At 42.4% G+C, this 25,297-nt stretch overlaps 2 protein-coding genes across 2 annotated transcripts in view; both read left to right on the top strand.

Moving 5' to 3' along the window:
* Nucleotides 1-19,178, top strand: part of LOC308363216 (integrin beta-3-like) — a gene marked incomplete at both ends in the record, with an annotated part of 19,938 nt that extends 760 nt beyond the window's left edge. Inside the window, 14 exons of the mRNA XM_080836012.1 lie at nucleotides 2,151-2,236; nucleotides 3,812-4,016; nucleotides 4,395-4,647; nucleotides 5,457-5,628; nucleotides 6,404-6,565; nucleotides 6,800-6,895; nucleotides 7,028-7,117; nucleotides 7,367-7,501; nucleotides 11,442-11,871; nucleotides 14,458-14,680; nucleotides 15,578-15,678; nucleotides 16,023-16,142; nucleotides 17,126-17,292; nucleotides 19,107-19,178. Coding sequence (XP_080692138.1) covers nucleotides 2,151-2,236; nucleotides 3,812-4,016; nucleotides 4,395-4,647; nucleotides 5,457-5,628; nucleotides 6,404-6,565; nucleotides 6,800-6,895; nucleotides 7,028-7,117; nucleotides 7,367-7,501; nucleotides 11,442-11,871; nucleotides 14,458-14,680; nucleotides 15,578-15,678; nucleotides 16,023-16,142; nucleotides 17,126-17,292; nucleotides 19,107-19,178 — 2,312 coding nt within the window. The remainder of the gene's footprint in view (nucleotides 1-2,150; nucleotides 2,237-3,811; nucleotides 4,017-4,394; nucleotides 4,648-5,456; nucleotides 5,629-6,403; nucleotides 6,566-6,799; nucleotides 6,896-7,027; nucleotides 7,118-7,366; nucleotides 7,502-11,441; nucleotides 11,872-14,457; nucleotides 14,681-15,577; nucleotides 15,679-16,022; nucleotides 16,143-17,125; nucleotides 17,293-19,106) is intronic.
* Nucleotides 19,179-21,646: 2,468 nt separating this feature from the next.
* mettl9 (methyltransferase 9, His-X-His N1-histidine) lies at nucleotides 21,647-24,433 on the top strand. The gene is made up of 6 exons (XM_080834330.1): nucleotides 21,647-21,757; nucleotides 21,885-22,043; nucleotides 22,404-22,594; nucleotides 22,964-23,173; nucleotides 23,404-23,588; nucleotides 24,219-24,433. Exons 1-6 carry the CDS (start codon nucleotides 21,740-21,742, stop codon nucleotides 24,425-24,427), a joined length of 972 nt encoding a protein of 323 aa, XP_080690456.1. The 5' UTR covers nucleotides 21,647-21,739; the 3' UTR covers nucleotides 24,428-24,433.
* The last annotated feature ends 864 nt before the right edge of the window (nucleotides 24,434-25,297 follow it).

Here is a 25,297-nt window from a genome sequence, read left to right as displayed (position 1 = left end):
TACAACGCTTAGAATAACCTCTTTACATGATGAACACAACATATAGACACAAGACACAGGACCGTGTGCTTTTTCCCAAAATTGTATTCCTCAATGTACTGTAGTAAAATAAACTGAAATTCTGTGAAAAAGCGTACCAATATTAAAACGCAACTGATACATAAACAATATTGAGTACAGTAACAATGGGTCTGTGTTTTGGTAGATGATATCATGGTTTGGAATGTTTACTTAATAGGCCCAGTTGAGAGTGTCAGTGATCGAGTTAAACTGCAAAACAGAGTCACTCCTAAACAACCACACAGATGCTCCTCGCCACAAACACTCTCTGGGCCCTATCTTGCCGATCAGAAACGCAAGTAGGACGGCGCCAAGCGCAAGTAGCTGTGTGGGCGGCTCTATGGCGCAGTTGCTATTTTAACGGCGGAAAAAACATACTTGCGTCCAGCGCAAGTGTCAAAAGGGTTGGTCCAAAGGAGGTTACTCAGCCATAGGTGTGGTTTGGGCGTAATATGCAATAAACCAATCGGAGCGTCATTTCACATTTCCTTTAAGAGCGAGAAGCGCATAGTCCATAGCGGCTTGTTATTTTGATGGCGGAATTACCTGGTGGAAGACCGGAGAAGTTCACAGCCGAGGAGACCGACGTGAGATTTACACCAATTTTTTGGCAAGCCATATATAATTACAAGAAAAATAAAGTATTTACCACTTGAGGAAATCATTGTGAAATCCATATCCAAGATATTTTAAAAATAAGCATACATGTAGCCTACACATTGACCCAAATGATTCAGGTTAATTGAAGCTGCGTGACATTTGATCTATTGTATGGCTTTGTAAAAAGCCGGGAGATAGATATATATGGGGATGCGAGAAACCCTCCAAAAGTAAGCAAAGTCAAGCAAGCATGTCAAGATATTGCCGTGATTGTTTCTGCAACGGGGCACCCGAAAACGTTGCCAAAAACGCTATAATGACGTCCGGAGACGTGGGACATCCGAGCTGGAAGGTAACACACGTTCTCGTGCCTTCACGGGAGGTGGATCTGCCTCGACCCAGGATCTGACGGCAGCAGAGGACATCGCCACGTCTACCCTCACGCCTGAGAGCGTGCAGGGATTTGGGGGCATGGAAATCGGCACCCAAGCCAGTGCACCAGCTGACCAAACCCAAGGTACATAAATAAAGTCCACATACACAGAGATGAGTTTACAAGATTTATAATAATACTGGCATTAAATAAATGCAATAAAGCCATACAATAAATCAAATGTCACGCAGCTTCAATTAACCTGAATCATGTGGGTCAATTGTGTACGCTAGATGTGCCTAGTTTTTAAATGTCTTGGATACGGATATCACAATGATTTCCTCATGTGGTAAATACTTTATTTTCCTTGTAATTATATATGGCTTGCCAAACAATTGGTGTAAATCTCTCGAGAAGACGACAGAAGTAAAGTGTAGCCTACAGGTCCTATACTGTGCGGGCAAGCACATGCGCCCTTAAAATAGCGTTCTGAATATGCGTTACAGACTTTAGACATTGCGCCTCACATTAGACCAGCTTTTTTTTGGTCAATGGCGCACGGCGCACGGCGTTGTTTTGAAACTGCAAAATACCACTTGCGCCAGAGAAACGCCTTCTCTGTTCCGCCCCCGCCCATGTCGACGCAAGTTCATTTCGAAGCGCGCCTCTGGAGGGAAAATCGCGCTATGCGCCGGGTGCAAGATAGGAATGATACATGCGTCGGTGACAATGTCAATTGCGCTGGGTGCAAGATAGGGCCCTCTGACACCAACATGGAACGTACTCAGCAAACATGTCCAGCCAATTCTGCTGTTTAGATTAGTCTGCATTTTGTCCCGTTGTGGTTTAGGCATTCAGTCAGTATTTATTCTGCAGCCTGATCTGTTTTGCCGAACAAATACACATAATTAGACTAATCTACAATGCACTGACAGCTGCCACCCCATAATAACACACACTGTAGAATCCCTGTGTATTAACTGTTGAGAAGGACACCCTAGGTGGCCACTGGAGGTAAAATGTGCCTTACTACAACGAAAGTGTGATGTGATTGTATATGAGATGACTGTTTGTATGATTAAGCGTTGACTACTCCTTCCAACATGCCTGCTTGCAGGGTCCAATATCTGCACATCTCGAGGCGTGAGCACGTGCCAACAGTGCCTCGCTGTGCACCCGAGCTGTGCCTGGTGCTTCCAAGAGGTGAGCTCCCTTCATTTATTTCACTCTGTGAAATCCTCCCTTAGAGTTCACGTCAGAACAGCACTGCATAAACAGAGACAGCTTCTGGTTCTTGCTTGCCATTTTGATTTGTGAAAACTCTCAGCACCTACAAAAGTAAGAAATATCCAATGGAATTTTTAAATGTTTAAGAGAAATGTGGAAAAAACTCGGTAAGGTAGTTCTTCCTGTTAGATTTTCCATTTACCACTCACTGTTTCCAAAACATTGCTTTACCACAATCTTACAGTTTTTTTAAACTGCTTACACACAAAGGTTTTACATGTCACATCGTTTCTGAAAGCCTATCACTTAAACAGTAAAACCTGACACTAATTAATTCTATTAACTCAATTTTCAATTTTATGAAACACTTCCACCAAAATATGTTGGTTCACTCTCTAAGACACAAAAAACAGACATCAAACAGTTGTGTGCCTTTTTAAGGCACTGTCCTTCAAAATGTAAGACATGAACCAGTTCCAAAGGGGGACATTGGTTGTGATGATAATGAGTTCCTGTGACCCAATAAAACCCTGTACGAGGCCGGTGTGTGGTCACACAGTTTGTTTTTATGTATCATGTCAAAAGGGTCAATTTTCTATACTCCTTACAAAGCCCACTATAAAATGTTGGATATGATTTCCATATGAACACTTTGAAATACTATTTTGATACATAATGCACTCAACTGTAAAATTCTTTGTTAGTGACACAACACTGGGCGCCTTAAATTACCTAGCATCTTTGTGTTGATTAAATATATTTCAGTTTTTGAACATTATGAACTTTGTTTTTGCAAACTATTTTATATGGTGTACATTCTAGCACTGAAAAAAAGCAATATGTATGTATATTGTGTTTGTGCTACACTTTGGAAAACCGATAAAAATACTGAAATTGGTTAAAGTACTCTATTTGGGTTCTATACATTCTGTGCAATGTAACCAGTTGTGTCAGACAGCAAAAGGCTTCAGCCAGACAAAGACAGTAATGTTTTAGATATATCTCACTAGTGTGTACTTACTGATTGAAAACGTCAAACCGTTTAAGTAATTGTTTTTGCCATTTGACACAAAGGTGTATAGAGTTTTGAAAAAATGCGATCTAGTTTCAGAAAACTTGTGTAAGCAGTCCAAACTGTAATGTGGTTAGGTAGCTGTCATTCAGACGTGAATGCATTTCTAAATACTAAGAATACTGGTAGGTTTATCGAGAAGTTTAAAAATGTACTTGAGGGTGTTTTTCTCACTTCCTTCATACTCACACAAGCTTGCTTTCTACAGAAATGTTTTCATATGGTGTCAACTAACTACTATACTGTTACATTACGCTGGCCCTTGCATTTTCTGAAATGTTGTGTTTTGACCGCCAGGGCTGCCTTCAGTTAGTTGGATCATTTAACCTGAACCATCAATGCCTTCAGTCTCATTCAACAGAACCTTATCAAGATCATACACATGTCAATGTAAATAAGATTAAATGGTCTGAGCTTGTAAAGTCCAGTAAGGCTTGCCATCAACTAACATGGTCTTACACGGCTGTGTTTTCCTTTAGGACTTTGGGCAGGGTAAGACGGGGGTGTCTCGTTGTGACCTTAAGAAGAGCCTCAAAGCAGCAGGATGTTCAGACCGCTCACTGGAGAACCCTAAAAGTGGTATGACCATCGAGGAGGACAGGCCACTCAGCAACAAGGCTTCAGGGTCCACCATGGACGTCACACAAATTCAGCCCCAGAAACTCCACATCACTCTGAGACCAGGTCAGAAAGTCAGTGTGAAACTCTGCTAAAATTCACATGCTAGCTCTGGTCTGGTTAATATGGACCTGACATTTTATCTCTCTTAAAACCAGAACCATGTTGGAAACACATCTTTTTCCTTACAGTGGTTAATATGCTGCTCAGTTAGATTACATAAACGTCCAAAAGGATAGGTCCTCTTGTAGCTTGGTTGGGGAGCCAGTTCCTCCTAAACTTGGCACCATATTTTCCTATGAGGCCTTACGAGATTGGTTTCCTGGTGGACTCCACCTGCTGATGTGTGTAGCCATGTGTCCAATACACACAACAGCACTGTGTCACCCATGACCTCACACTGTGCTTGTTTGAAATGGTCCTTTGTACATGATCTTTCTTTAGGCGACTCCAAGCGCTTCGAGGTGAAGGTGCGACAGGTGGAGGACTACCCCGTAGATCTGTACTACCTGATGGACCTCTCCTACTCCATGAACGACGACTTGCGCAGCTTGCGGATGCTGGGCAACGACCTTGCCAAAGCCATCAACCGGACCACCAGTAACCTGCGAATGGGTTTCGGCGCTTTCGTGGACAAGCCAGTGTCGCCCTACATGTACATATCTCCGCCGGAGGCTGTGCAGAACCCCTGCTTCGGGTAAGACACCTCAGGGGTGGCTTCACAAGAGAGCCAGAAGTGACTTTTTGCTGCATGCGTAAGCATCATATAATGGCACCTTCTGCATAGCCTCCTATTAGAGTAAGAGATGCAGGAGTTTGTTTTGAAGGGGACTGTCAATTATGGTTTATGGTGGTGCCACACCCAAGTTGTGTGTTGCAAGGTAGACTCATGACATGATGTCTCCATCAGACGAAGGCATTGGAATACTATACTGATTAGTTATGTATTTCATGACCCGTGGTTATGGTTTTAGACCTGTGACAGACACAAGAGCTTACAGTGTTTTTAAGAGTGGTGTCAAAAGGATCAGTTCAAAACTGAGTCCTGGTTCCAGTCAAGGAAAAAAAAAACACAACGCTGTTATGAGTCAGTTCTAGGAGGAAGAGATTAGCGCCAGACCCTGCTAATCTGCTAAAACACCCCACCCCCACCACAGACACAACCGTACAGAAACGTGTGATGAAAACCTACGAATGATGACTACTTTACTGTGTTACTTTGGTCCATTACCTCAGCCATTACAAGTTTGACCACACTTAACCGTAAGGAACACATGCTTAAGCAATTACATTAGATCATGCATTTATGATTTTTATGTTCTAAACAAAGGAATAATTTCGGCGTCCCTGTCCTTAGTAGAAATGAGTCCGATCCCATCATACAATTACAGAATGGAATTAAACTGCTTCTAATTATATGGATCCCATCATACAATTACAGAATTAACTGTAATTCAAGTGCTTCTAATTTCATGGATCTCAGAGACGTGTCTGTTTGTCCCACAGCTTGAACCGGAACCCAAGCGTGTGTGAGCCTCAGTTTGGGTACAAGCATGTTCTGTCCCTGACAGAGAAGGTGGGTCGGTTCACAGAGGAGGTCAAGAAGCAGATTGTGTCGCGGAACAGGGATGCCCCCGAGGGTGGCTTCGACGCGATCATACAAGCGGCTGTTTGCAAGGTGGGCATTGTAAGGTTTTTCTATAATTGCGTGTTGGTTCAAGAGAGGAGTCACCGGACGAAGCTCTTTTGTAGCAAGATAAGTTTACTTGGTAAATGATGATACAATATACAACCATCAATGCAATGCAGACACGAATGAGACATGAACATCAACGGGAGAAGGCCTTCTGCCCAACACAAGAAATGTTTGAGCTTTTAACTTCTAGTTCTATGATGTCACCCGGGCCTCACAGGGCCCCCCTCCCAACATCATATGATGGAGTTTTTATATCATAGTCTGGTCCCCTCTGTACACAGTAGAACACAAGGTGTTTTGGCACTTTTCCTTATAAGTACTTCTGTCCTTAACTGCTGGTCTGCACATTGAAATGTCAAGTGTTTCTTCCCGTCTATCGATACCACCCTTTTCTCACACTGAAATGTCAAGTGTTTCTTCCTGTCTATCGATGCCACCCTTTCTTGCACTGAAATTCAGAGTTATGGCCTGCTGTACTCTCGGTCTGTACATTTTCCCATGTAAACCTTACTTGCCATTTATCTCATGCTATGTTGATACATTTCGATTTGATCTTACAGCATGAATGGGCGATACTCATTCCAAAGCCTTGAGGGCAGCAAATAAAGACATAATTATTTTATTTAGAGATGCAGAACAACACACAGAAATGGAATACTTTACATAGGTGTAATTGTCAAAGTGTCAAAGAAATTTCACTCATGCACCCTCGCTAAATAAAAAGTTCTCCTCCTGTTTCCTGTACCTTTTGCCTTAGGAGAGGATTGGCTGGAGACCCGGTGCATCTCACCTGCTGGTGTTCACCACCGATGCCAAGACTCACATCGCTCTGGATGGGCGACTGGCTGGCATTGTGCAGCCCAATGATGGGAAATGCCACATGGGTTCAGACAACATGTACTCCATGTCCACTATACTGGTACGCAGACGTTAGTCTTAATCCCTCAGTACTTTTTTCCCCTTAGAGACCATTTCATATTTTTTTTTATATCGTTTTCCTAGGCCTTTTCCAAAGTTGCTGTTACAGCTAATATTACCGTTACAGGCTTAAGTCTTACAACCCTTCCCACTATTTGAATACTTTTCTTCAGATTGCTTAAGATTGTGTCTGAACTACACAATGTGTTGATCACACCGGTCTTTTGCCCTACAGGACTACCCCTCTCTAGCTTTGATAACGGAAAAAATGTCGGAGAATAACATTAATCTAATTTTTGCGGTCACTAGCCCTGTGCAACCTCTGTATAAGGTAAGAGTCTCCTATGTTCTCTGGGATTTCAAATTGCACTGTTTTTAACTAATTTACTCTAACACTCTTTCACTTTTGAATTCAGTGTTTTTAACTCTATCCCCTCACTCTCTCTGCATCTTTCCCGTTCAGAACTACAGTGAACTCATCCCTGGAACAACAGTTGGGATCTTGTCTCATAACTCAAGCAATGTGATTCAGCTCATCCTTGCTGCTTACGCTGTGAGTGATTAAGCCTTTAAGTCTTTTCAGCTTTTTTTCTTTCACAATATGCTGAGGTTGACAGCAAAATACATGTCTGTGGTTCCTCCATTTCCCAAAGAATTCTGTTATAATGTTCCTCTGGAGGTTTTTCGAATAATTACTCTACAACCAATGTCTTCGTTGAAAAGAATTTTCCAGAGATTACCCGAGTCCCCTCTGAGGCATGGCATTGTTAATTTGTTCTTTGCTGTTGTTATTTGGGGACAGAAAATTCGTTCCAAGGTGGAGCTGGAGCTCCAGGGAATTCCAGAGGAGCTGAGTTTGTCCTTCAACGCCACCTGCCTGAATGGGGAGGTCATTCCCGGTCAAAAATCCTGCTCTGGCCTCAAGATAGGAGACACTGTAAGTAACCTCTCCCATTTTTATTTTTTTATTTTACATTCCAGTTGGTAACACTGATCTTGCCAACCTCCAAATAAGGAATGATTCAAAGAACAGGAAATGACACGCTTTTTCAGAGTCCCGTCCATCACTCAGTCCTTGTTATCAGTAGAATGGCTAACCGCAGTGTCAAGGTCCGTGTTGTATAGAGTGAAAAGAGATGCCTGGGTTTGGAAAGCACTATCTCAGATGCACATGTACAGTCCCTTGCCCTTGCTCATTCTGCCCATTTTGCCCAGCACGTCTGTCCATTTCCTGCCGGGCAGCCAGAACATCTGAGTCATTGGTGCCGCCCTGTCACATTCACATTTGGCAGAGACAGGACAGGCCAGACAGCCTGTATGAACTCTAGACTGTACAGTCATTTCCATGAGGGAGAGAGGGCACTGTGCGTGATGCTAAAATTATTGCCAGGGCTAAAAGTGCTCCAGTCATTCAGGTCCCGGCTTATAACTCAAGGCAATGCATTCTGAAAGGCGCCCAGAATTCCTATATGTCATTCTGTATTTACATACCAGTCGTGTTTCCATGACGACAGATTGCCACAGAGCTATCTTCTGTAATTCTATAAAAGCTTGACTCCAATTTGTTCTGTTAAAAGGTCAAGTTGTTGGTCAATGTCAAGGCCAATGTCAACGTGGCACTGCTGTCATACATGAGATAATAAGATGGGATAATTCGAGGAAGTGTACCTGACTTCATAATGCACTTTTTTCTCAGTTGAGCCAGTAAATGTGTTCAGGGGAGGTAGCCAACCCTATCAAAGGCTTTAAGAACAATAAGTGATGTGCTCTCCTACAGTGCACGGTCTGAACTAGTTAGTACACCTTCAAAGGACATTCCTCTTTTTTAAGCCAACTACTGCCATTAAGATTCCTCTTTGAAAATAAAGGGAACTTTCTTTGTATCACATGGAATGGAATCAATTTAGATTACAGCTACAGTAAAAAGCTCTTGGGTTTATACTGTGACCACAGTTTAGTCCTGCTATTTGTAAGGTCATAAAGTTTCTTTAAGGTTACAGTGAATTTGCTAATGAATTGCAAAACACGTATGCCTATATCAACTAAACTGCGATTCATTAGTAGGTATTATGTTTGTTTTTTCATTATCATCTAATGATCAGTGTACCATCTTTGTTCTGACCAGATAAGTTTTCTATAATTTAGTCTATGTTCTGGTTTTCAGGAGAAAATGATAAACAATAGGCAACTTTACTTTGTAATGTGTCTTTGAAGTGTGTGTGTGTGTGTGTGTGTGTGTGTGTGTGTGTGTGAGAGAGAGAAGGAACACACTCTAGGAGCACCACAGAAATACTTCACAGAGAATTATTTGTCAACAGAAAAAAAAATCCCTTTAGGCAGTAAGGATGATTGAGAATAGGAATAGTGAGTGGACCAACGTGCACCAGTCTAGTTAGGAGCTGCAGCTAAGCAATAGTAAACTAGCATTGTAGCCTGATACTCTACCTGTGTGGTTAATACCTAAGCAATAGTAAACTAGCATTGTAGCCTGATACTCTACCTGTGTGGTTGATACCTAAGCAATAGTAAACTAGCATAGTAGCCTGATACTCTACCTGTGTGGTTGATACCTAAGCAATAGTAAACTAGCATAGTAGCCTGATACTCTACCTGTGTGGTTGATACCTAAGCAATAGTAAACTAGCATAGTAGCCTGATACTCTACCTGTGTGGTTAATACCTAAGCAATAGTAAACTAGCATAGTAGCCTGATACTCTACCTGTGTGGTTAATACCTAAGCAATAGTAAACTAGCATAGTAGCCTGATCCTCTACCTGTGTGGTTGATACCTAAGCAATAGTAAACTAGCATAGTAGCCTGATACTCTACCTGTGTGGTTAATACCTAAGCAATAGTAAACTAGCATAGTAGCCTGATACTCTACCTGTGTGGTTAATACCTAAGCAATAGTAAACTAGCATAGTAGCCTGATCCTCTACCTGTGTGGTTGATACCTAAGCAATAGTAAACTAGCATTGTAGCCTGATACTCTACCTGTGTGGTTGATACACCACACAGGTAGAGCAACATCATTGAATGATGAGCCGAAGTCTATGAAAAACATCCTAACTGATGGCTTTGTTGGCACTGGGATGATGTTGGGGAATTTGTAGCATGCTATGATGGTTATCCGGCTCAGTGATGTGTTGAAGATGTTTGTGAAGATATCAGCCAGCCAGCACATTATTTGTGTTCAGTGCATCAAACAGTAGCGTCAGTTCCTCAGGTAGTGAGGCGTCCCAGTCACTGCTGTTGGTGCAGGAATGCTTTGCCACAGGCTCAGTGCATCACAGGTGTTCTGGGGGTGGCCTTGGATCCTCTGCCCATAATCCTGCTTTGCCCCCTTGATGGTGATTTGCAGTTCCCTGATTTGTTAATCCTCCCTCCCTTCCTTCCTTCCTATCTATAGTCCTAGCCCCTTTCTATGTAATAAAAACGTGAAGAAAACAAGAAAGGAATGTAGCGAGGATGGAGGAATCAAGGAGCTAATTCTTTGTGTATTACCGTCTTTGCCCACCATTGCCCACTGTGTTGTGACTGCATTAAGAATCCCTGCCCTATTGCAGTGGTTGAAAGTAACTAAGTACATGTACTCAAGTACTATACTTAAGTAAAATTGTACCTTTTAAAAAACAGCATATTTACATTGACATTTACATTTTGACGGTTTTATCCAAAGCGACTTACAAGGAAATTGCATGTAAACATACATACAAGTAGAAGAAGCTTCTATTAAGCCCATTTTAAGCTTTTGAAGCTCTGAATTGAATTAGGCCTTCTGTGGAAATTGAAGACAATATTGACCTAGAAAGAAGGCCTACCATACTGCAGCTGTTAAAATTCTCTATTTACCAGTCCTGTTAACAAGTTGTGATGATTTGCTGTACTCATCAAATAAAGACGATCTTTTAGGCAACACAATCATCAATGTTTTCTATAAAGTTGGCACATTTGATGATAATTAAAGCCATACTGATCTTTTCCTGGTTACACTAGTAAGAACTTATTTAAGTTCATAAAACGCTACATCTAATTTAAATTGTAGGTTGACAGATGTGAAGAAAGAATAGGAATTAAGGGAGGGGAATTGGGCTTTGGCCTAAACCTCAGAAATTCCTAAATCTTTGCCTATAGGCTCCAAAATATCACGTCATGCCTTGTAACCACAACCATAGGACTCCCGCATAGACTCGCTCATCGGTCATCTGTCCTCCTCACTCTTCGTTCCTCATCTCCCCTGGCAGCAATTACAGAAATGAGACATCCCTTGTGACGTCACACTTCACAGGAATTCTGTGGACAGAGGACTCATGCATATAACGATATGGGTTGCACCTCTAGAGAGAACTGGCTCCAAGTTCAGCAGCAAACACAAACAACAGTGCTTTACCTCACTCTGTTTTTTTTGGTGAAAGGTTGATGAGCAGATTTGTAATGCATTTATAGTAGCACGTGTGGTGTGGATTGTTGAGTATTTCGGGAAAACTGAAATGGCCTGAACACACAACTTTACGCGTGCCTCAGCACATCAGTGAGTGGGATGTGGAACAGTGCATGCCATGGAAGTCATTGGTTCTTATTTGAGATGAATGCACTTTTTAAGGCCAGTAGCCTGCATTTAAAGGAACAGTATCAGTGCTGTATGCCCAACAAACCAGATGAAATTTTCTCAAAAAGTCACGCCAATGTAATTGTGGTGGTACTGTCTCAGAAAAGTGCCTACAAAAAGAAGATTTGCAATATGAGTATAAGTACCTCATAAATAAGAAGCCAGTTTTTTTTAAAGACTTTATTAACTTTAAAAAGCCATCGACTGAGGTGACCAATGCTTTGGTGTTTTTTCACACGTCTGTCTCTGTCTTCATCTGACTGTTAGGTGTCCTTTAGCGTGGATGTGCGTATGCGGGGCTGCCCCAAGAAGAAGAAGAAGACCTTCACGCTGAAGCCAGTGGGCTTCAAGGACACGCTGCAGATCACCGTCACCTTCGAGTGCGAGTGCAAGTGCCAGGCTAAGGTGGAGCCTGACAGCCCTATTTGCCACGGGGGCAACGGAACATACGAGTGTGGTGTCTGCCTGTGCCACCCGGGGCGTCTGGGCCCGCGCTGCGAGTGTGCGGAGGGCGACTACAGCCCTGAGGAGCAGGACAAGTGCAGCGGAAGCCCAGACAAGGCGGTGTGCAGCGGGCGGGGCGACTGCGTGTGTGGCCAGTGTGTGTGCCATGCCAGCGACTTTGGCAAGGTGTGGGGCACGATGTGCGAGTGTGATGACTTCAACTGCCTGCGCTACAAGGGGGAGCTGTGCTCAGGTGAGATGCTTGTGGGAGATGGATCGGGGTTGGGAGGTGGGGGGCTGGAGATCACATCCGGTTAGTAGGGTTGTGAAAAAGAGGAACCTTCTATTTTCTAGACATGAACACATTTTTTAAATGGACCTGGCCCTGATGAGATGTGGATCTTCTCAAGGTCACAGTCAGATCTGTGCCGACATCAGTTACAATGTGAAGTCTAAGTTCTGCTCTAGTTGTTTAAAAGGAGCAGTTATTGGACATTATGCCCTGGGTTTCAGGTTTTAACTCAAGTTCTCAGTTGTCTTCAGTGTCATCTCTAATGAGTAATGTTGCTTGTAGACTTAGTAGAACATCTGGCGTACCTACCAACGTCTAGTTTTGTCAGCAAAGCAAACTGTACTCCTCTGTACAGTTTTTGGTGGGATCATCCGCCGTTTAATGTGGGATATTGTTGAGCTCTGTTGAGTGCTGTCATGACTCACTCTAGTAAATCTCCTTGAGTGAACCAGCTCAGCACCCTTCTTCTTTCAGTTGTTTTAATTTTCCCCAAGTTCGCTTCTTATTATTTTCCAAAGAATCATGTTGCTACAACAGCTCCCATTTTCTCTACAAAATATTCAGATCTCCCACTCTCTGCTCTCGACAACAGTGGAGCAAGTCCTGCTGTGGGTCTTAGTTCTTGTTTGTTGAATGAGTTGGTGGGATGTTCTGTCCTGTGGCTTGTGGTCATGAGTTCGCTCGCTCGATTCGGCCCTCTGACTTCTCTCCTTGTGTGCCCTCTCTACTCTCTCTGTTTTTCATCTGGCCCCGATTATATCACCACCTCCCTTCTTTTTGTTAGTTGTCTGTCTTCTTTCTTTTTCTGTAGTCGTTGCCTCCTCTCCTTTGGCGAGACAGTTAACCGTCTCCCTCTGGTAGTGGAAGTTTTCAAGTTAGTTCTCTATCTTGCTCCATTTTGTGCTATCCAAAACTGCCGTGATTGTTCATCAAAGTTGTTTTGTTTATTTGAAGAGTGCACACATCTGTCCTCCCTCAGACGTTTTCAGTATTTTTAGATGGTTCACCTCCAGCGTGACTTCATGTTGGAGGAATTGCCACTGATAACACGCTATGTTTTCTTGCTGCTCATGCATCTCGACGCTAGTGAGTCCTTGGTGTTTATGTTTAAAGTAGAAGTGCTGATGTTACCAGCCTTGGACTTTGAGGTGAGAACGGATTGGTTCATAGTTTATGTTAGGTTTGACTTCTACAATAGCTAAAGCTAAAAGCACACAAACAGATGTTTTTGGTCAATTTCCCTAATATTTATCCATATTTGACTATTTAGGATGAGGACACAAAACATTCTCTTCCTACCAACACAGCATGTATGATATTTCAAGTCTGTATGTCATTTCCCAGAATCTTGCTGTGTTTTTGCGAGAATGTGTTTGTGTGTGTGTACGTGTGTATGTGGGCGTATGTACATCCAAAACCACCAACGGCTTCTTGTGAGCTATCACACTCGCATCAATCACTCCACATTCTCAAAAATACTCAACAATTATCCAGCAGATGGCTCTCATGCAGTTTGGAAATGATGTCACAGGTCTGAAAATAGAAATCCCTAGTGGATGAAAGGGGAGGGGGGATGAGGGGACGTCTGGGCAGGAATTATTATTGTTCTTTTCTGTGGTATGAGGAGTCTTGGTACAGTTGGTTAAAGAATGATGATTACAAGTGAAGCGGTGTAGTGGTGAGACTGTGAGTAAGGGTTGTTGTTTTCCCCCTCAAAGCAGGGTTTCCTTTTTGTGTTTCATTGTTGGTGTATTTTTTATTTGTTTTGCTTTGTGGTAATTACCACAGATGGCAGAAGTTTTCTGAATTTAGCTCTCTTTCACTGGGTAAGAGAGTGATACTGGTAATGGCAGAGAGTAATATGCACACGCAATGTACGCACATTTAATGGAATCAAGGAAAGGAAGCTTATCTAGCTGTATGACAAATGTGTCTCATTGACAGGTTAAGGGTTTACTGACCTACCCCTCAGGGCTGTGGAAAAATTCTGTGTATCTTTTACCGCCAGAATCCCTTTTTTTAGAAAACTATGTGACACGGAACAGATTCATGTTTTTCTGTGACGAGGGTGAACATTTGAGGCAATGGACATTAGGCTATTAGAGCAAAAAAAAAAAGGATAAGCATACTATGGAACATGGTGCTGCTGTGAGAACAGCACATAATGTACTTATAATCTACAGAAGTGGTCATAACTCGTTCTTATAAAATCTTTAAAAACATGCCACCAAATGAAAAGTTAGCCTGATGGGAGCCAGAAAATGAAGCCAAGTGGTGAAATCCAGCTTATATCCAGTAAATGTCATCGATGGCCAGTGGGAGAGAGTTATTTAGTGGTGTGCCCTAACAAATTCTGATCCTAACCAAAATTGTAATTATAGTATGGGTTGATCATATGTCATTTAAGCAAGCAATTTAAATAATTTAGAACTCTTTTCATTAGTCTTTTAAAACTAATAACACAGAATTACAGAATATATCTCTCTCTCTCTCTCTCTCTCTCTCTCTCTCTCTCCCTTCATCTTTTTTCTCTGACCCCACACTTAGGTCATGGCAAATGCTATTGTGGGTCGTGTCAGTGCGACCCCGACTGGAAGGGGGAGAACTGTAACTGCTCCACCCGCACGGACACCTGCATGTCCAGCTTGGGTCTGCTGTGCAGCGGGCGGGGCCAGTGTGTGTGTGGCAGCTGTGAGTGCACTCAGCCCGGGGCCTACGGCACCACCTGTGAGAAGTGCCCCACCTGCCCCGACGCCTGCACCATGAAGAAGTGAGTGAGCAACCCTTTCACAAACAAGTAGCATTCTTGAAGTATACAAGTATGTTTTGTTTTGTTATGGTTTGTTTATTTATTGTTCTTCTGTATTCTGTAGCCTTAGTCAGGGCATTGCTGCAAAAGAGCCCTGTGCTCAGTCAATTCTCCCTGAATAAACAATGATAATGATGATGAATGATGATACGTAACAGTTGAGTTAATTGTCTACATGCTAATATGTGAGCATGAGGCTGCGAGAAGAAAGAAGAAGTGAAAGCACATTTGCTGTTTACATGTCACATTTTAGCGATGGTGAAAAACTGTACCGTCTTAACTGTTTAGATGGGGGTTGTATCATGTTTGCGGTTTTTAGTTGCTAAAAACTCATCACAATTGCTGAAGCCACCACATCTATGAACTAAAGTCAAACCAAAGTCATAGCAGTCTGTAATTATATGATCTTTTCACAACAAAACGTGTTTACTAAACTGGCCATGAGGTCTCCAAGAGCCTTTTCAGTAACTAAAAATACACCCTATTCTTTAGCTTGTTTGAAAACAAAAACCCAGTTTGGTAAGGGAAGAAATAGAATAGACAAACTCTTCACTTTTTCTTTGTCTTCCATTGTGGTTGCATATTAAGTACTGTTGTTACACTGCAGAGAAAAGTTCTGCTCAGGAATATAGACAATATTGGCTGGATTGCATTGCATTCCCTTATAAGGAATGTAAACGCCAAAATGAATCATCATCAGCATCCTCAAAATGGCGTATTATATTACTTCCAGATATGGAAGGAGCCCAAATGTCAAACATCGTGCTAACATTTCCTTGAATAACTCCTAAGACTTGAGAGATTTCAGAAGTGTTTCTGTCACTCATGCTAATAGTTTTCTGCTATTCCATTTCCCAGGGAGTGTGTTGAATGCAAACACTTCCAAAGAGGGAAGCTCTTTGAGGACAAAACTTGCGCTCGTATCTGCAGAGATGAGATCCGGCTAGTGGATGATATAGGTAAGACAAGCCACGCTGTCAGACATAAATCAGTCTTAACAGCCTTTTAATGGATTTGGTGGCAAACACATAGTCTATTTAAAAGAGTTGTTATTGAATCATATTGTCAGTAATGAATGACTGTTGAAAAGGCATTACCTGCAAGATGAATATCATGTTACATATAAGGTCATTATAACAGGCTCTTAGCCATCGTAGCATTTGCAGGCCTGTCGATGATGTCAGCCCACACAAGCACACATTATATGTACTGTGCTGTGTACCTCACCCATTTCGCCCAGATGGGATTTGTATGCAGACATGTGTATAAAAACTCTGTCTCCTCTCACACCTGCCCTCTATAGTCTTCCATGATAACAATGCGGTCAACTGCACCTACAAGGATGAGAACGACTGTGTGGAGCGCTTCCAGTACTACGAAGAGGCCAGTGGTCAGTCGGTCCTCTTTGTGGTGGAAGAGCCAGGTAAGGGTCTACTGCCTGTGATCTCTCACTCACACTTAAAAGGGTGCTCTCCCAACATACACACATTCCCTCACTCACGCTTAAAAGGGTGCTCATACACACATTCCCTCACTCACTCACTCAAATTCCTGTGTCATGCTATGACTTAATGCGAAATGCTGCAATCACAAGGATGAAGAATTAGTATTCAGTTGAAAATGGACTGAAATAATAATAGTGGCAGAATGGACATACTTTTTCTTTAGGAGACACAGGTTTGAGGACTGGGATGACGAAAGGAAAGCCCTGCCCCTCTTAATAAAGTGATGCGTTTGAATTTGTTCCAATACTGCATAAATACATCAGATGCAGGCCACAATAGCTATACAGTCATTCTCAAACGGCACACACTCCTGCGCCTTTGCTGCCTTTGATCCCATCCACTCCTGCTCGTTAAAGAGATGTGGAGACTGAACCAGTAGCACAGACGGTAGCGAGGGGAGACTTCAATGGTAGAGGCACGCAGTGAGGGGTCGTCCATCCCCCCCACCCTTTAATGGATCCACATGTGTAACGCAGGCTGAACCGGGCCTGGGAGCGAGGGAACAGGGAACAGGGAACAGGGAGGGAAGGAGTGAGAGGGTCCTGTCTACATAAAAAAAGCAACCCAACCTCGTAAACACACCACACCATAAATGGCATCACTGCTACCGAACATGCTGACATGGCACAATCAGTCGTTTGAAATCCAAAGTGAAAGCACGAGAGAGGAATGTTGACAGAAATAATACAAATAACTGCACTTTAATCCAGTATTTTTTACACATATATAAAGCAAAATCTGGATTATCTTGAGACATTCCTTTAAAAAGAGGTATTAATTGTTTTGTCACAGAGCCAGATATAGTCTTCTGTGGTCGGCTGGTAGTTCATTTAAATGTCATAGATGTACAGTTATTTCCACAATTACAATTAGTGCATCTTACCATATCCCTCCCTGCTAGACTGTCCTAAGGGCCCAGACATCCTGGTGGTGCTGCTGTCGGTGGCGGGGGCCATCCTCTTCCTGGGCCTGGCCACTCTGCTCATCTGGAAGCTGCTGGTCACCATCCATGACCGGCGGGAGTTTGCCAGGTTTGAGGAGGAACGGGCACGCGCTAAATGGGACACGGTGAGCTGAGCTGAGTCACATACACTGGATGGCTATGTAACACACACACACACACACACACACACACACACACACACACACACACACACACACACACACACACACACACACACACACACATTTTACATTACATTTAGTCATTTAGCAGACGCTTTTGTCCAAAGCGACGTACAAGGGAGAACAATCAAGCTAAGAGCATTAAAAAACCTGGTGTAACAATAAATATTGCTTATAAAACGACATAGAAAGAATAAAAAAAAGAAGTGCGGGCCTGTTGCTGCTTAAGTGCAGGTTGAGCCAAGGTGCCAGTTTAGGAAGAGAGGTGCTCTTTGAGAGTTGGGTCTTCAAGAGTTTCTTAAAGGTAGGGAGGGACGCTCCTGCTCTGGTAGTGCTAGGCAGGTCGTTCCACCAACGTGGAACTACAGCTGAGAATAGTCTGGATTGCCTTGCTTGCACTGGGGGCAGTGCCAGACGACGCTCACTGGATGAGCGCAGCGTCCTGGGTGTGACATTTGCCCTTACAAGAGCATTTAGGTAGGTGGGAGCAGACCCAGTAAGCACTTTGTAGGCAAGCATAAGTGACTTGAATTTGATGCGAGCAGCTACTGGCAGCCAGTGGAGCTCAGTGAGTAGCGGGGTGACATGTGCCCTCTTTGGTTGGTTGAACACCAGGCGCGCCGCTGCGTTCTGGATCATCTGTAGTGGTTTTACCACGCATGCCGGCAGGCCCGTTAGGAGGGCGTTGCAGTAGTCGAGGCGGGAACCCACCAAGGTTTGCACCAGGAGCTGGGTGGCATACTGGGTTAGGTACGGCCTGATTTTGCGGATTTTGTAAAGCGCAAAGCGGCATGACCTCGCGACAGACACACACACACACACACACACACACACACACACACACACACACACACACACACACACACACACACACACACACACAGGCCTAGACAGAGGGGTGTGTCTGTGTTATATTGAGTCCACTCCCTTAGTTCTAATGTTTACCTGTAATGTCACTGTATATAGTATCAAATTGTGTTTTAAGTTGAACAAATCTCCACATACAATGAATCACATACAGTCAAGAAAGCTGGCAGAGGGATTGTGTTTCTTGTTAGTTCTGTTTTGTTTACTTTTGATTTGGCGGTATGCTGTTCTTTCCCAAAGCAAACAAAAGAATGCCACCCACTCCTAGGGGCGTGTTTGTTTGAAATTAGGCAACGCTAATTAGCCTTCTCTGCCAGCCTCTCTAGTCATAGAGCAGCCATAGCTGGTCTGTCTGATCCCTCCCTGGCTTTCCATACCAACGTTAATCCCACTGAACAGGTCCTTCACTGTGAGGAACAAGACCACCTTGACTTGACTTGGATTTTAAAGTGAAGTGCAATTTGAATTAAAGTTGATTTCATCTGTAAATATTATATTTGTTTTATGAGGCACTATTGATAATTCAACAGTACAGAAAAAGGAGGCTAGTCAATAACCACTTTGGGATATTACTAGCGGAGTACAACAGCTTGTCCCCAAGAACAATGAAGCGTTCAATTAGGTGTTCTATTTGTATTTCAGGGCAGTGCTGTCGTTGTGTACACATGTGTGTGTTTGTGTGTGTGTGTGTGTGTGTGTATAAGTGCTTGCTTGTGTGACTGACATTATGTGACTTGTCTGCTTTTTGTGACTCAAGGAGTCTAGACTGTGCAGATTTAGTTTTTCCCTTTAGATGTATGGAATCATGTGATTCTGCAATGACCATCCACTACAGTGGCAAGAACAAAAACCTCACTAATCCCTTCCCTCACCCTCTGTCTCGTTTCCAGGGCCACAACCCTCTTTACAAAGGAGCCACCTCCACCTTCACGAACATCACCTACCGGGGCAATAAGGACTGACCTTACCCAGTCCCAGTCAGGAAATGATTCTGACACCAGCTGGGAGGACAGACTTTTTTAGAAAGGCTTCAACCCACAGGCAGTGTGGGGTGTCTTCCCCTTAGACCTTTACCTGTGCAGGCTCTACTGTTGTAGAATGAGGATGTAATATGATTATTATTTTGAGTGTATCTGTTCTCGCTGGAAATACAAGAGCTTGTACAGTATGTGACTGGTTTATGACTAAATCAAAACTCCTTTTCTCTTTATTTGTATGTGTCCCCTTCTCAAGCAATGCCTGCAAAAACCCTCTAACAAACATTTTTGTTAATTGAAAAAGCCAAACAATTTCATGTGGAGACATTGTCGTCCACCTAAAACCAAAGGATGGAGGGAACGTTTCAACAGGCTTCTTTTTCTTTCTTTTTTTCAGTTTTTTTTTGTTTTGTTTGAACGCCTGGGGAGATAGCTAATCACACTCGGCTGACACAGCATGAGACTTCCTCCTTCCTTCCTCCAACCGTCACCCCGTCATCTTGTTTGAGTACGAGCCTCTTAGGATAAAAGCACTTAGGATAACAGTTATAGCTGGAGCTGGAGCCCCTTTCCACAGAGCTTGTCAAGATATGATCATATCGATGGCCTCATCAGCTGTAAAGTTACACAAGTTGACTGTTTTTGCTCTCATCAAGCGTTCTTCAAGTAAAAGCAGTTAATGACCATTGATTTTAACATTAAAGATGCAGTCTGCAATTCAGTTTTGTGAAAGGTTAGAGATATTTGCGCTTGAACAGCCAATCAAATAACACTCCTCCCTTCTGAGTTCCTGATGCATGTGTGTTGATTGGCTGGGATTGTTTATGGCGCGGTCCGAGCCATAATGTTGAGACAGGACTGTGTTAAAACACACTGAAGTTTTTTGACCACAAACACTGAATGGACAGCTAGAGGACCATGAGGAGCAATTTGTTGCATTTTACAAAAAGTGTATGGGATTAGAATTGCGGACTGTACGTTTAAATTCCAATTGCAATTTGGAGTTTTATTTATGTTGTCTTTCTATAGTGAGGCTTATGTAAGTTGAAAGGTCAGCTGGTTATCTTTGACAGAACATGTTACAGAACTCCATCGACAGCTTCATCTACTGTATTTATTGTGACCCGTCGTTACTAATTTCATGTTTTGAAAATTAGACGACTGCAAACAGACTGAACCGCAACACACTGGGAATTTAATGACAGGTGTCACTGTTGAAGACACACACACACACATGCACGCACACACACACACACACACACACAAACACACACACACACACACACACACACACACAGACAGACACACACACATACACACACAGAGAAAGAGAGACACACACACAAGTGTCTAACAGTTAGAGGGCTTTATGGTGCCTGTTGCCATTATTTGTGTTTGATTCATCAGATATAAAAAAGGGAGAGTGAAAAATCAAGTGGTTGCATTTGGTGCATCCATTTTGTCTTTGCTTGTTCTTAAATGATGTTTTTGTTCTCACAGTTTTTTTAATGAAAAATAAGATCACCGTTGTCACATTTGTTCTTTGCGGTATGAAAGTTGTCACAAGAGATTGTTACAAAATAAAATATTTTGTATATACATTTTTGTTTACTATGACCTGACCATCTATGAATTTGACAATGATTATATGTTTTTATTCAGTGAAACGATCTCAGGGACTTTGAAGATGAAGGAGCCAATGAAGTTGTGAGTAGGACTGAAGGGAAGATTGAGGGATGTAGAGAAGGCAGAAGGGCAGCAGAGAATGGTGAGAGCTCTTGAAACAAGGGAAGAGTGTCACTGGACAAATGGCTGGGAGGAACGTGTCATTTTAACATTCATATGCATGTCTGGACTGAAATAGCTCTGACAAATTGTAGTGCCAGACTCAAACAATGACTGTAAAAAGCTCAGTCGTTTTACAGTCACTGGTCTCAAAGAATCCAGGACATGGAATAACTGCCCATAACACAAAGTTGCAAACATGGTCAAGAGCGCCACCTTCTGGTTAAAGAGACTAAAGTCAAATTAATACATCAATCCACAGCTGGGTGTGGGTGTTTTTTTTTGGGGGGGGGGGGGGGGGGCGGCCATTGCATTCATTTCTGAATAATAATAAGTTATAATTTGACAAGGTTTTAGAAGTGGGTTGCAGACTGGCAAATTACTCATGGTGTACTCCAAATTATTCACAGATTAAAACTGTCTTCAGTGTTTCCTCCATCTATACACATACACCAATTGACCTTTCCGCATATTCTTTGTTTGCAAGTGAAGTGTACCTGGGTTTAAGACCATACACATCATATAGGTACCTCCTATATGATGTCTATGTTTAAGACAGTGAGGCTGCGGTCAATTGTTTGCTACCATCATACTCCAGTCCACTTGGTGGCTGCACACAGTTTGAATGTAGCTGTTCACTGCTGGTAATCTTCAACGAAGAGTCATGTAAGGAACACATCAGCTACAGTGCCGATGATTTGGTGTACTTTTAGAGTGTTTGCGTAAAGGATCACCGTAGTAACAATCATGGGTCCTGCAAAATGCCACCACACCCTCAGGTTTGTTTGTTGATGTCTTACATTTCTATGAAGGTATAGTCTTTTAAATCTCATTCAGCAATCCACCGAGGAGAGCAACGAGTCTCGACACAGTCAGTTCCATTTGCCCCATATGTGTCATCCACAGATGAGGACATTGATTTTTGGAGCGTGGGTGGTGTTTTACATCTCTTTTCTGCTACTTATGCGAAGAATGTGGACAGGGAAGTACGTCCGCAGTCCTCTCGCACGAGCACTTTTAGTCAACATGGTGTCAGAGAGCGAATCGGGTTCTGAAATTCAAGAGGTAAGCTGTCTGTGTAACTAGCTGCCAGGCCAACTATTACTGTAAACGTCAGTCATATCATATATGTAAATAGTTAAAAGGCTAAGAGGGTGTGCTCCAGGAAAATTGAGCGAAAAGGAACAGGTGAGGTTCTTGGCTGAACGTATGGTGTCCATATGTATTTGACAGGTAATGGAGTCTCACCAAAACAAGTAAGCTAGCTTGCTTGCTAGTTAAGTTTGTAGAACATAAAAACAATAAGCATAACAGCACTGAATTTGGTGTGCCAAAATTGTTATTGTGCACACCAGTCGATAAAAGTTACCTTCCGAGGTAAGGAAGGTTAAGCTCGCAGATCTTTGAACGTGTCCTATTCTTCAGTGGTACCGCTGCAGTCCTGACTTATTGGGGGATGAGATGAAACCCCTCTTCGTGCAGAGCGGGATGGATGCAGACACACAGGCTTTTCTCAGGAGAAGCGAGGAGAAGTCTGGCTGGATGTTCACTCAGATGTATCACTCCTTATTTTCCACCGTCTTCAGTCCAATCATGTCGCGAACCTCCATTAACGGGTGAGAATGGAGCCGGGACAGTCACACTGTTCACGCAAAATACTTGTGTTATCGATTGGTCTTTTTTATTTTATTCTCTTTGTCTGTCTACCGTGTATATAAAAAGATGAATCCCAATTGAACATTTTTATTTGTGTTAATGATTGTATGAATGAAATAAACGGCAAATTGTAAAATATATAATGTTGCATATGTGTTATGCAAACGACCTTAAACGACCCACAGTACCCACTAATATGCCTCCTTTAAAAAAAAAAAATCAATATACAATCCAGTACAACATGGTTGTGTATATAATAATGTATTTATTTCGGTCAGAGGCATCTCTAGCTAATCCTCTGTTCATCTTTCCTCACATACAATTGGTAGGTTCCTTGGCCGAGGTTCCATGTTCGTGTTCTCGGAGGATCAGTTTCGCAGGCTCCTCGGCATTGGACCAGACTGGAAAGCAGACAGGCTGCTGGATCTGGGGGCTGGGGACGGGGGGGTCACCAATGTCATGGGCTCACATTTCAGAGAGATCTATGCCACAGAGGTGTCCAGCCCAATGAAATGGCACCTCCAGAGAAAAAACTATAAGTAAGTGTCCGTGTCAAGCTGACATCTGCTATCCTTTACTCTGTATGCTATATGCCCAGTATTACTTGATGTACTTGTGTTACAGTGGGCATAATTTAGCTGATACCTCTAGTTGAGCAGATATTCAGCTTCTCCTATTATATCTAGTGGGATGTTGGATTTGTCAACAGTCTTTTGATTTTATAAAGCAATGCACCCCAGTCCAGTAATTGGTGTCTGTCTCTTGTCAGACTGCTAGGAATAGACGAGTGGCAGAACACGGGCTTCCAATATGATGTCATCAGCTGTCTTAACCTGCTGGACCGTCTCGACCATCCTCTGGAGCTACTGAGGGACATGAGGCAGTCCCTGGTGCCAAAGACAGGCAGGATCATCCTGGCGGCTGTAGTCCCCTTCCAGCCCTATGTGGAAATAGGTGAGTGGAGTTGGACGAATGCTGAAACAAACATTAGAGTTGACCAGTGATCTTCATTTTTGTACATTTATCCTTGTTGTGCACATTTATCTGTTCTGTACATTTATTTATTTGATGTGCCTTTTTTCCGTTTTATATATGTGATCATGCCATGATAGTTTGATATTCAGATTTTACACAGGGTCAATGTAAACAATGCATGTTTACAATGCATTAGTCATTGGAATTGGCTGCATTGGAAAAAGTATTGTACAAATGCCCAAAAAAAGTTTGTTCCGACCTACACCTACCTAAGAATGTAGGTGAACAGGGGGCAGGTAGTTTTAGGATATAAGGCCATTGAAAAACATCTTTAAAAAAAAAAAGACAACAACTGCATGCTGTATTCATAGAGGATGACGAGTCCAGAATTAGCCTTAAACTATTTGCCAGGAGTTTTAGCATATTTTGTAATAAAGGTTTAGCTATTACCAGAAAGGGTTTGAGGGTGTCCGGTCAGATGCTAATGCACTGTTCATCTTTGAGCATTACTCTGAGAACATGGTAGAAGCAACCAAACATCCAGCTGTAAAAAAAAAATAAAAAAAAATAAAATAAAAATCAATCAATCTCTCACATTTGTCTCCTCAGGTGGGAGGTGGGTACGCCCCAAAACTCATTTGAAAATCAAGGGGAAGACCTGGGAGGAACAAGTGACCAACCTTTCCAGTGAAGTCTTCTCAAAGGTTGGGTTGGAAGTGGAGGCAGTGACTCGGTTGCCATATCTGTGTGAAGGAGATATGTACAAAGACTACTATCTGCTGAATGATGCAGTATTTGTACTAAAAGCTCAGGAATGAAGTCTAACTTGCCCTCACTTCAGAGGTTGGTGTCATATCTGGTGTCATGGGGTTGTGCGAGTCCAAACAAGAACGCTGGTTTCCCTTTCTGTGTGTGGGAGAAGGGTTGCTGTTGGTAACAGGATTATACTGTAAACAAATCTCTGAAGTGATTTGGTTATACGGATCTAAAGATTTTCCTATGATTTAATTAATGTGTTGATGAAGTGGTCTCTATGATATACAGAGGCTGTTTCATTGTGCCATCACCAAGTTCTGCATTTGTCTTTTAAAAAACAAACACTGTAGTATTCTTGTACTGTAAATGGATAACCTGTCCATAAAGGTAAATCTCAAGCCTTGGTTTCTGTTAAAATCACATTCTTGAAGTAGTGCCTTTTAATTAAGTTTTTCTTTTGTATAGTAAATAAAATACATTTTTACTTTAATACTGTCACTTTGTTGAAAAAAAAGATGATGTATTTGAGGTTTTTGTTGGTGAACAAAAGAAAATCAATACAAATATGCAAGGACCAATGGGAAGACTCTTCCAGTTTTGCTACATTACAAAATACCAAGTTTTTTCCTGTGCACTTATGGGCAAATTGACTCCAGCAAGCACCATCAACACATCATTCAATAAAAAAACATTTGTATTCAATAAAATGTTTGTTTTATTGTGTGTGGCAAGTATGAGAGTTGATTAGGGTTAACTGAGTTGATAGACAAGACATGGGTGTTGGTGATAAGGATTTGAGGAACAGTTTTTGGATTTGGAGTTTAGACTCGCTCTTAAGTCACTATTGATTAAAGGAGGAACACTTAAGTAGCATTCACTTAAGTCATAGTCATCTGAGCTTTAACTGAATGTAGACCTTTATGGTGGATTCA

This window comes from Sprattus sprattus (assembly GCF_963457725.1).
Source record: "Sprattus sprattus genome assembly, chromosome: 3".
Classification (NCBI taxonomy): Eukaryota; Metazoa; Chordata; class Actinopteri; order Clupeiformes; family Clupeidae; genus Sprattus; species Sprattus sprattus.
This window is presented reverse-complemented; position numbering and strand designations above follow the sequence as displayed.

Coding starts and splice junctions, on each gene's coding strand:
- mettl9 (XM_080834330.1), top strand. Junction 22,044..22,403: donor CGGGTTCTGAAATTCAAGAG/GTAAGCTGTCTG, acceptor CCTATTCTTCAG/TGGTACCGCTGCAGTCCTGA. Junction 23,174..23,403: donor CTCCAGAGAAAAAACTATAA/GTAAGTGTCCGT, acceptor GTCTCTTGTCAG/ACTGCTAGGAATAGACGAGT.